This window comes from Myotis daubentonii, chromosome 14 (genome assembly GCF_963259705.1).
Source record: "Myotis daubentonii chromosome 14, mMyoDau2.1, whole genome shotgun sequence".
In the NCBI taxonomy this organism is placed as follows: domain Eukaryota; kingdom Metazoa; phylum Chordata; class Mammalia; order Chiroptera; family Vespertilionidae; genus Myotis; species Myotis daubentonii.
The window spans coordinates 55,958,034-55,970,183 of record NC_081853.1 but is presented as its reverse complement, the minus strand read 5'-3'; the positions used below and the strand labels follow the sequence as shown (position 1 = coordinate 55,970,183).

Below are 12,150 nucleotides of genomic sequence, written 5' to 3'. Positions count from 1 at the left end.
GGCACAGCCCTGTGGTTTGCAGGAGGCCCTCGGTCCAGGTCCACGCGCGGCAGACGCTCCTCCATGCAGTGCAGACGCTTTTTGCCCCAAACGCCGGGACGAGCATGCTTTTTCGGAGACGGAGGTAATGGACAGCGGAGAAGCGCGTCTAAAATGTGAGCTGGGAGCAACCTCGGAGGCCTCTAAGCCCCACCATACGCTGGGACTTTGAAACGTTTTGTTTTAGAAATTTTCCAACATATCCCAATGACAACACTTGAGAGAGCGGTACGATGCATTCCGCTTCATCCACTACCCGCCCTGATAGAGTCGGACTTGTCTCTTACCGCCTCCAGCTGTGGGGGGTCATTTAGCAGGAAACGGAAGTATCTCCCTTCCGTGCGTGATTACTTTATTTCATAACTTTGTTCATAATCGTGACTATGAGGAGGATTGGAGCTGGTACTCTTTTTGGCCTTTGGAGTTATCTGCACTTTTAAACCCCCCAGTGCCCCACTTAACAGACATATCCCCAACTGGCAGTTCATGAGTTGTTGGGGCGATTCACCTTCACTTAGGCAAGGCCTCAGGGGTCTGTCTCCTATAAAACAGAGATACGTACGGGACCACCAGGTTGGGTAAGAATTAAACTGGTTAATTCATGTAAAGCATTTAAAACAGTGCCTGACACGCATGATCCCCGAGGCAAGCGTTGTGTGCACGGGTGGGTCGCTTGCCCGTGTGCTGCCTGCCGGGTCCCGGGGCCGGGTTAGCCTCGTTCCGTGGGCGAGCCGCGGCTTCTCCTCATGTCTCGGCTCTGCCGCCGGTGATGAGGCCAGGCCTCTCCTTGGACAGTTCAAAGGATTTCTTACAAATTCCATGGCACCTGGAGGAAGTCACTCTTGATGACTCCCAGCTCCTGCCACGATAACCGGTCTATTCCGGTTTCTGCATTTCCGGGCTCAGTGTTGCTATTTGCACATTTTCAGCGGATGGCTCATTTTGTCCAGATGTTCCAGTGATCGGAGCGGCAGGCAGTTTTCTCTTACGATTTTAAATCTCATGTGAGAGCGATGTGCTCTTTTCAGTTCTAATTCCCTGCATTTGTATCTCCCTTGTTTGCCCTCGATTGGATTCGGAGAGGACTGTGCTTGCCTTCTTCCTCTCGGAAAACTCTCCGTGTCTCCGGTGTGCCCGCCTGTGGCGTGTTGTTATAGCAGCCGGAATGGACGAGGACAGTCTCTGGTCACCATCTCCCAATCCCACCCACTTGTGCTCCAATTAGGGGTCATTCTTCAAGCGGGATTTTGATGGCTGCCCTCTGTTTCGGGTCTGGTTAGATCTTTGCTTCTTGTTTAAACCCATGTAATGTGGCCCCCCACCCCCACCATCTCCCACCTCACAATTTCTAATTTCTGTTTAGAAAAACATCTGCCTCATTAAGAAGGCGTGGACAGCATTCCCCCTGGGCCCAGAGGCGCTCTGGGGTTCCCTACGGATGACACTGTCCCCCCAGCTGGTGCCGGGAGGGGGACCGCCAGCCAGAACAGAGCGACGGGCGGCGGGCACCGGACGGGCGCTACTCACCTCCGGAGTGGGCGGGCGGCCCGCACAGCAGCACCATGCCCTGGCCCTGGCGGACAGACACCGTGCTCCTTGCTCTTGTCTGAAAGTTCTCGAGATCTGGGGGGAGAAAGAGAAGAAAGGGTTTCACACGGAAGTCCCAGATGCCAGGGGAGTGGCCAGGCGTCCAAGGGGAAGGCCTGCTTCAGGCGCCTGCAGGGGGGGATCGGTGAGCCTCTCCTCACGGACGCTGTCCTGTCCCCCGATTCCACGTCCACACCGCAGGGCAGCCCCTCATCACAGGGGCCCAGTTAGATGCAAAGCACGTAACATGAAATGAGAACCTTAATATATATATATTTTTATTGATTTCAGAGGAGAATGAAGAGGGAGAGAGAAAGATTGGTGATGAGAGAGAATCATGATCTGCTGCCTCCTGCACGCCCGCTGCTGGGGATCGAGCCCGCAACCCGGGCCTGTGCCCTGACCAGGAACGTTCATAAGGCGACACTGGACCGCTGAGCCACCCCCGCCGGGCTCCTTGTGGATTCTGGACGTGCATGAGGTGCTGTCCAAGGCTCCGTGTGAGAGGACGCGCCCTCTCTCTGGGAGGCCCCGTCTGGTGGAGAGAGAAGGTACTACAAGCCCCCAAATCGCAGCTGGAGTCACTCAATGACCAGTTGCCACTAAAAATGAGTTAAGGTAAGAAATATGATGAAGTAACATTATTGTTTAATAAATGGTTTTTATTCCATCCGCTTAAATGTAAATTGTCTCAAGGAGTGTTGAAGTGCCTTTCGTTTTTGTCTGAGCTACTTGATGCCATGCCCTCCTCTCAGATTCGAGGTGGGTTCCCAGCCAGGTTGTCCCGGGGGGCTGGGTGGCGGGACAGTGACACTGTTTCTGCCACGCTGGCCGTTTGGGCGGGCATTTCAGGAAGATGACCTCCAGCGAGCGACCCTAACCACGGTGACCTGAGTTAGGTCTGATTAATGTCCCCATTTGACAGACCGGAAGAGCGGGGTCCCAGGGCACCTATTAGGGCTGTGTGGTGAGTGATGGAGCGGACGCAGGCACGGCAGCTACACAGGGGGCGCCTCCACACGCGGGCGGGCACAGCGGCAGTTCAGGATATTAAAAGATCTACACACACACAGGCTTCATCACCGCTTCTTTCGGATTTCAGCACGTTTTAAGGTCAGACATTATTGTTTTCACGACCAAAGTATTTCTAAGAATCTCACTGAACGTCGTCTGGTTGCCGCAGGGACTCAGCAGTTTGGTGGCAGGACTGACGGGTACCACCTCATCCCAGGAGCCGGGAGACCTCGAGAGCTGAGGACACGCCCATTCTCAGCGCAAAGCCAAACAGGACTGTCACCGGAATGCCACTTCTGACGTAATAACCTACTTTTTAGTCAACGAGCACCAGGGGGGCCAGGACATGAGCTTTTCTCTTCTTTAAGGAAACAATTTCAGAAGGCTTCAACAGGAGATGAAACCAGGGATTTTAAAAACGTGGTTACAGCGTGAATCGTGTAAACCATTATCCCTCAGAGTGACACTGAATAAGTCTGAATTGTCATTTCAGCACTCACGGTCTTCAAACAAGTTATCTGCTTCTGCACAGATATCCCTCCAATCTCCAGAGTCGCATGAAACCTGAGGAGCTGCGAGATAACAGAGACCACGTCTTATCCAGGCAAAATCCACCATGGCGCTGACTGGGGGAAAAGCACTGAAAAACGGGGGAGAAAATGAGAAATATCTGCCATGATTTTTAAAAATGTTTTTATTGATTTCAGAGAGAAAGGGAGAGGGAGAGAAAGAGAGAGAAACATCAATGATGAGAGAGAATCATCAATCAGCCGCCTCCTGGACACCCCACACTGGGGATGGAGCTCGCAACCCGGGCCTGTGCCCTGACCTGGAATAGAACCGTGACCTCCTGGATCATAGGTCAATGCTCAACCACGGAGCCACGCTGGCTGGGCTGGGCCATGATTTCGAACAGTCCTGTTGAGCTTAAAAAATGGATTCTGGATTCTTCCGTTTTAAGTTTTAAATCCACGCTGTTCTACAAGATGTGGGTCGCCAGAATCTATCACATTAATCTGGTATTTGAGGAAATATTTAGACACATTTCTCAGTTAACTGAAATAGATTCCAGATGGCAGAGCCTACCTACACCAGGACCAGGGAGACGCATTAGGACAGATCTGTCTCAAAATCCTCTGTGCCAGGTTCTGAGCCTGCTGCTGACCTTGCGCAGGCTTTCTTCCCTCCTAAACGAGAATACGTGTGCTTTGTTTTAAAATAAGATGGGTGGGGAAAGATTACATGAGATAATATGTGAAGCCTGGCTGGTGTGGCTCAGTGGTTGAGCGTCGGCCCGTGCACCAAGAGGTCCCGGATCAATTCCCGGTCAGGGCACATGCCCAGGTTGTGGGCTTGATCCCTAGTAGGGGGCATGCAAGAGGCAGCTGACCAATGATGTTTCTCTCTCTCTCTCTCCCTTCCTCTCTCTCTCTATAAAAAAAATCAATAAAAACATATTTTAAAAAATATTTGAAAAACAGACGTTTCAGGCTACAAGGTTGCTGCTCAACGTCTAATTGTCCCGTTCACTGAGGGAGGCGGGACACTGTGCCCAATTAAATGCCAATCATCCTATTTAAAAAGGGCTCCAATGAGCCAGAGCCAGGTGCTCCAGAGAGGGCTGCACATGCTAATGCCTGGACACCGGAGCCAGGCACAGGCTCAGGGAAAGGCCGCCTGCCCAAAGGCGGTCCCTGCAGCTGTAACTCCCCACCCGATGCTGGCCGCTCCCCACAGTCTCCCGATCACAGAACGCCGTGTGTGAGCGGGTATTTCTGGAAGCTGGTGCACCAGGCCAGGCCTTTCCCAGCGATTCTCACACATTTTTAAATTGAGAGTCGCTTGGTCTCCGCAGCCTCGGTACTGGGGGTGCTCAGCAGGAATGCGCCTGGGGGCGGAGAACAGGTGCCCACACGGTGCTGGCACCGGGGCCACAGCAACAGCGGCAACAACAGCCGGACTCGCAACATGGGCTGAGGTCAGGCCAGTGCCAAGTCTTTTCCTGCAGATCTAATCGCCTCCCATCCCCCACCTGCAGGCGACTTAGCCGCAGCTCAGAGAGGCTCTTCCCGCAGCGAGGGCGCGGCCAGGTCACCAGCCACCCCCGTCTCTCTCCAGAGCCCCACGCTCAGGACCTGGGACCGAGCGCTTCCGCCGATTCAGGGGGGCCAGGGAAAAGGGCACCCCCCCCGCCTTGCTCCACACACAGAGGCAGAGGAAACTTTTCTCCGAGTGAACTTAGGCTCTTCAGGGAATATGTGAGACCATGCATGTTACTATGCAGGTGGGAAGAGCCGCGCCGCGCCCCCGCCCGCCGTTTGATGGGAATGTCTCTGTGAGGAAGCAGAACCGCTGAGTGGTTCGGGAACGGCTGAGCGGGTACACCTGGGCTTGCCCCCCACGCTCTGTGCAGTAGCCACGGAGGATACAGTTGGATAAGCAAGTGATGGGTATGCGGATGGGAATTAATACCCAGGCCCCGAGGCGTCTCACAGCGGCTTTGCATGTGGCCCACTGACATGTGATGTGCGGACTGAAAAAGGAAATGGCTTGCCTTGCCCTGTTGCTCAGCGGTGAGCGCGTTGCCCATGCCCTGCAGGGTCAAGGGTTTGATTCCAGGTCCAGGGCATGTACCTGGGCTGCAGGTTCCAGCCCCGTTCAGAGCATGAGTAGGAGGCAACCAATTGATGTGTTGGTGTTTCTCTTGCATTGGCGTCTCTCTCTCTCTCTCTCTCTCTCTCTCTCTCTCTCTCTCTCTCTCTTCCCCTCCCTACCTCCCTTCCACTCTCTCTAGAAAAACAATGGAAAAATATAGCCTCAGGTGAGGATTAACTAACTAACTGGCTCTAATTTTTGGAGTTCATTTCACTCATCAGCATTTTACATACATTTCCCCCCAGAAATCACATGCCAAGGATTGCACATGTTTGTGGCAAATGTGTTTTCATATCTTTTTTTCTGTGGAAACCACTGTCCTTTATTCTCCTGTGGGAAGTAATACCAGAGTTTTTATTTAAATGAGATTAGAAAATCAGCTCTAATCCTCGGAGTGTGTGGCTCTCGGATAACACAGAGGAAGGTTTAGTAGCTCAACTCCTGAGGGAGAAAAGTGCACAGATGTCTGAAGGCTGCAATATGTGATAAATAATTTTTAAAGACTCTTCATATATGAAAACACCTGAGTGCAGACCGCAGAGAATGCCAGAGAGAGGGGGGAACCACATTTTCTGTCTGGAATGTTATTAAATGTTTGCAGCTGAGGACGGGGTAGCTTGCAATAAACACCTGGGTGTCGTCTAGAGAAAACAGAAGCGTGAGGGACCAAGAAAATTTCTGAGAAGCGGTAACAGTGGATAAAAGAGTGACTTACTTCTCATCACGGAGGGAGCGCCCATCTCGCAGAAGAGCAGCAGGTCCCTCGGGCGGGACCACCCAAAGAGGATGGGTAGTTACTGTTAAGATGGCCAGGGAAGCTCGGCCGGTGTGGCCCAGTGGTTGGGCATGACCTATGAACCAGGAAGTCACGTTTCGAATCACCCACAGGGCACGTGCCCGGGCTGTGGGCTCCATCCTCAGTAGGGGGCGTGTAGGAGGCAGTGGATCAATGATTCTCTCTCATCATTGATGTTTCTATCACTCTCTCCTTCTCCCTCTCTGAGATAGATAAAAAAAATACACTTTTTTTGTGTTGTTTTTTTTTTAAAGCTGGCCAGGGAAGGGAGAAGAAAAGAGGAAACAGGATTTGAAGCAAAAGCCTATAGGCATGCTAAAAATCTGACATTAAATACCCCAATTTGTTTAAAAAAAGCGACCCAAATCTGATGCTAGCTGGTGGTTTGACATTGAAAAGTAAGGCAAGTTCATGCCTGGAGATATTTGCATACCAAAGAGCCTTATTACTATTCCTACGTTAATCTACATGGACTTACAAATGACTGGGTCACAGAAACGGCTCATGACCTTGGCCGTTCACGGTCCCCTCCGCCAAGGCGTTGGATGCCACCGGAATTCCCGGGCGCACTTCCTTCCAAGTGGACAGGCCCGCCTGGGCGCTCTCCAGGGTGCTCACCCTCCCCCACCGATGCCCAGATCTCCGCCCTCTTTACTCAGCACAGATACACTCCCCGCGTCCAGAACCGCTTTGGAGTTATCCAGGCGCCTTTTCAAAACCACCCAGGGCTGCGAGGACACCACCTGGCTCTTGTCATTCGCCGTGAAGGGGACCATTCATTCAATCGAAACGCTTCCTCGTAGCAAGTACATAAGAGCAGCATAAATTACTTGGAAGTAAGTTTTGATCAACCCAAAAAGAGACGAAGGGAAAATTTAATCTCTGAAGTAATGGGGAAGGAGAGCAGGGCCGAGGCGGTTCGAGAAGGGATTAATGACTGATGTTTATTCACGGGTGATTCTCACTCACTATTCTCTCTGCGCAGGAGGCCTGGAAGGGGAGCGGAGAACAGCGGGAGGGAGGCCAGGTGTGCAGAGACGGCGGACGAATCTGCAGGGTCAGCGCTCCTGCATTTAGCAAAGCGGAGGGGGGAGGGGCTCCCCGTGTCTCCCGTTCACATTACTCCACACTTTTCCCTCCAGCAACAAGCCGAGGCGAGAACTCAGAATAGCAGCACCTCCAGGAAGGAGGCTTTGGAGGCTGCTCTGGGAATTCAATCCTTTTGTAAACATTAACTCCCATTTTCCATGTGTCCGGCCATGTACTGCTCACAACCACCCTAGAGGTAAGTCTGTCACCAATCTCATTGTCTGGAAGGAAACACTCCACGCCCCGGAGCCCGGAGCCCAGGTCCTGCTGACCCAGCAGCCCACGCCCTCCCCGTCTATTCGACATGGGATCACATCCTACACACAACGCCACACGTGCCTTGTCTGACCATCTGAGACGCTCACTGTTCGCCCCTCTCCTCCCACCCGGAACCCTGCCCCCGGGAACACAAACAGCACACCACGTCCTGCCACGGGCACGGCGGGTCCCTGCCAGCAGGGCTGTCCAGCTCATCGGTGATACACCCCTGAGGGCTGTGCTCTCCCACTGAGAACTCTAACCCCGGAGGGACTGACGGTCACTGCGCTTCGACAGAAACATGCGATTCTTCACTGTGAACGCTGCCTGCACAGCCTCTGCCCTCTGAAGATGGAAACTCGCTCTAATTCATTGCAGCGTCCCCCTCAGAAGGGGCCAGCCCTGGGGGCAGAGCGGACCTATTCGAGCTGCACCAGAATAAACGTTCTCTGAAGCGACGCTGAAAAGGCACGGGTCCAGGGGTCATCATAAAGTCAGCGACCTACAGGAAAAGCCAGGGAGCGTAATAGGACAGGGAGATGCCTGGGCCACAGATGGAGACCACAAACCCGTCAGCCGTGCTGTTGGTCAGGGAAACCCGCCTTAAAGTGAAAGAAACCGCTTCGTCGTCAGCATTCTCACTGCATTCCTTTTCTTTGGCTCGTCTTCCCGGCCGGAGCCTGGGGCTCGCGGCTCACTGTGCGGTCTGCCCACCCGTGTGGGCGAGATCTTGAACATAGACGGGCAGTTTCTCACGGCCTGCGCTGAACGGAAACCAGGTAGAGGCTCCTGGAGTTAAACTTTTGATTTTTTATTTGAAGATTTTTTTTTTATTGATTTAGAGAGAGAGAGAGAGAGAGAGAGAGAGAGAAGAGTGAAACACTGACTGGCTGCCCCTTGCACACCCCCGACTGGGGATCACGCTGGCGACCTGGGCATGTGCCAGACCGGGAACGGAACCGTGACCCCTCAGCGCGTGGGACACGCCCAACCACCGAGCCCTTGGCCAGGGCTGCCCTCGATCTTCATTGCGGCGCCTGGGATGCTGGCTGCTGAGCTGGCTGCACACGGGTTACAGTTTTTTAAGGGCATGAAACCGAAGCTCTGTCTGGATGAAATTCCCAGATGACGAGCAGCTGTTATTTATGCTCCATTTAAGTTGTTTGGGCAACTTCAACCATATATTTTTATCTCATTTAATTGCAGTTTTGGAAATAAAGCCACCATCAGACAGGCGTGCAGGCGATGTGTTCTCTCATTACCCACTTAGACTTCCCGTGGCGCTGTCTCACCGGGCCCGTCACACGGAGAGGAGCCGGAGGAAAGGCTGAGACACTGGCGCACCTGCCGCTTTCTGGGAGTGTCACCACGCCCCTTGCTGTTATTTATTTATTTATTTATTTATTTATTTATTTATTTATTTATTTAAAAATCATCCCCACAAAGGAGGGCTTTCTTCTTCTTTTCTTAAGAAATATACTTTTACTGATTTCAGAGAGAGAAAGGGAGAGGGAGAGAGAAACATCAATGATGAGAGAGAATCACTGATCGGCTGCCTCCTGCACGCCCCACACTGGGGATGGAGCCCACAACCTGGGCATGTGCCCTGAGGAGGAATGGAACCCTGACCTCCTGGTTCATAGGCTGCCGCTCAACCACTGAGCCACACTGGCCGGGCAAGCCCCTTGCTTTCAAACACACCCACAGGTACCGGAGAGTCGGTGCAGACCCGTTCCATACGCGGATGTGCCGCGCTGAGCACAGGCTACACCGTCCCCTTAGGCAGGGACATAGCAGGGAAAGAGGAGAGCCCCTCTCCTCTGTGAGCGAAAGGAGGTGAAATGACCTACAGAGTGCACACTCACACGCAGTGTCTCCGACGGGGTAACTGCTCGGGGAGTAAGTTATGGAAACAGGACAGCGAGTGTCGTCCTGGGACCTTTCAAAGAGGAAGCTCATATACAAGGAGGACCTCCTCCCTCCCCACAGGCTCTGCCCCGGCCCTGATGGGACGCCCAGAGGTGCTCAGTCCCCAGTGACACGCAGTCCCCAGTGCGGCTGGTGCTTTCTTATTAACAACGGAGGCTGGAGTCTCCTTAGCTCATGGGACACCCGAGGAAACGAGTAAACAAGTGCCTTATTCTTGCCTCTGAAAGTTTAGGCCGGTTTCCCGCCAAACACAAACTTCTACATACCAGAGGCAACAGGAGAGACGGCTAAGTGCGCGTATACATGTACCGGGATCCCTAAAGGAAGACAATTACATGCACAGGCGTGTGAGACAGAGTGCTGCCCCAGAAATCGCGCAGAGCCACAGGGTTTCACAGCTGGGAAGATGTTACTCAGTCAGTGCAGCCGCGTAACAAACACCCCAGAGCCGGGGAGGTTCAACGACAAACACTCACTTCCCCGTGTGGATGCTGAGGAGTCTGAGGTCAGGGGCTGCACCTCTCGCATCTGGGAGGAGCTGCTGACTCCTCCTGTGCCCCCTGGCGGAGAGTGGGGGGAGAGGGAGCGCTCCAAGGCTCTGCTCCTAAGGCACAGAACCCCTCACGACCCACCTTACCTCCCTAAGCCCCACCTCCTACCCCAGTGATGGCGAACCTTTTGAGCTTGGCATGTCAGCATTTTGAAAAACCCTAACTTAACTCTAGTGCCGTGTCACATATAGAAATTTTTTTTATATTTAAATGCCATTTAACAAAGAAAAATCAACCAAAAAAATGAGTTCGCATGTCACCTCTGACACCCGTGTCATAGGTTCACCATCACTGTCCTAGACCATCATGAATTTCAACACATTGGTTTGGGGGGACACAGACCTTCAGGCCACAACACCACCCTTTCTTCGGCCAGAGCCCCCTCCTCGCCTTCTCCCCACCAGTCATTCCTGGCGTGTGTGTGGTAGACGCTGCTGAGAAGATGAAGTGATCAAACATGGCTCCTGAGCTCAGGAAGCCACCAGTGCGGATCCGACAGGCGTGTAACCGACTCCGCCGTGAGGTGCGGGTGCGGGAAGTGGGCGGTGCTGCACGGTGGCTGGGAGCAGGTCCCAGAGAAGAAAGGAAGCTGGTGTTGCCGGGGCGACTCACCCAGCCAGCTTTCCATGTGCACGGACGATGCACCCGGTGCACGGGATGCAGGATTTGGATCTTGGTTCTAGTTTTTGTCATCACCCTTCCCACGACCTGGTTCCTCCCCGTCTCAGCCCCTGGAATTGGCGTTTGCTTTCCACGGGGGAAATCTTGCTCAATAGCGATTCTTTAAAAATGTTTTGTGGGCCAGGCTGGCGTGGCTCAGTGGTTGAGCGTCAACCTATGAACCAGGAGGTCACGGTTCGATTCCTCGTTGGGGCACATGCCCAGGTTGCAGGCCCGATTCCCAGTGTGGGGCATGCAGGAGGCAGCTGATCCATGATTTTCTCTCATCACTAATGTTTCTGTATCTCTCCCCTTCTCTCTTCCTCTCTGAAATCAATAAAGATAAAAAAATTTAAAAATGTTTTGTGGTGACGCTGCAAAAGGTGAAACCCTCTGTTGCCTGAGAGGGCGACAGTTCCTTCTGAGGAAAACGCCACAGGAAAGCCCTCGTTCGACTCTAGTGAGCCCATCGTTTCCTCAACTTCTAGGACAGAGCCCTTCAGAGGAGCCCGACGGACTCCCTGCAGGACCGGGGCCACCCTGCGGGCGGCAGGGACCCTGCGGGAGTCTGGTGTGGAGGGGACGCACCGGCCTGTGGAAAGGGAACTCTAAGATGGTGCGGAGCCAGGACTTTGGGGTGCAGCAAGAGAAGAGGGTGAAGCTAAAAAGAAGAGCAAAGCTATTTGCCACCCTCCATCTAACCTCTCTCCCAGGAACTGGAAGAAACATGAGACCTTCTGTGAGGACGTGAGGCACGAGCATCCCTTACACAGTCTCCAAGAAAGGAGCCGAGAGGCCACAGGAACTGGGGGCACTTGCTCATTCTCCGCTGGCGCTGCGGAGCAGCCCAAATTAGATTTCATTGAATTAATGTAGCAACGAGAGAACTTGGGGTATATTTAGCTTGTGTATTAAGTATGGATTTTATTTTTAGATTCCCGTCTTTCATTTGCATGCGTGATTTTTTTCTCTCGGAGAAATAAGGGCGCATTAAAAACCACACTATGGAATTAACAGGGATATTGAAAAGTGGATTTAATCAAGTGGTATTTTTAGGTCAGGGGACGCCCAGAGATTTGGCCTGCTTGGCTTCCAGAAACTTCAAGTTCACGGCAGCCATGCCCATGAGTTCTTCAACTTTCCACATTCTCTTCCTAGACAACCTTCAGAGAAAATCCATGAAGAGGTGTCTCCCAATAGTTCTATTTCTGTAAGAACTGCAATGATAGAGAAACCTTCCAGGTTTGGTTTGTTCAAGGTCAGGGGACCCTGTTTAAGTCCCTGTTTTGTGTGTGTGTGTGTGTGTGTCCAAAACCAAGTGCATAACCTCATTGAGATGCACTTGGATTTAATTTAAAAGAAAACAAACACCGACTTAACTTCCCTCGTGTCAGGAGAGCGCCTCCAGCCACAGTTCTCAGGGAGAACCACGCAGCCTGCTCTCCCCCACTGCTTCTGAGATTCACAGCGGGAGCAGAAAAGCATATTTAAAAGTCTGAGGCGGAGGCGTCTACATGCTCTGCAGTAATGAACACATAAAAATTAAGTGCAGTAAAAAGATGTCTTACCCGC

At 52.7% G+C, this 12,150-nt stretch overlaps 1 protein-coding gene across 2 annotated transcripts in view; it reads right to left on the bottom strand.

The window, feature by feature from the left end:
• The window catches only part of CNTN4 (contactin 4), a 405,422-nt gene that overhangs the window by 86,701 nt on the left and 306,571 nt on the right, over positions 1-12,150 (bottom strand). For both annotated transcript variants that reach the window (XM_059664558.1, XM_059664559.1), the window contains exon 6: positions 1,567-1,662. In XM_059664558.1, the coding sequence (XP_059520541.1) occupies positions 1,567-1,662 (96 nt within the window). The remainder of the gene's footprint in view (positions 1-1,566; positions 1,663-12,150) is intronic.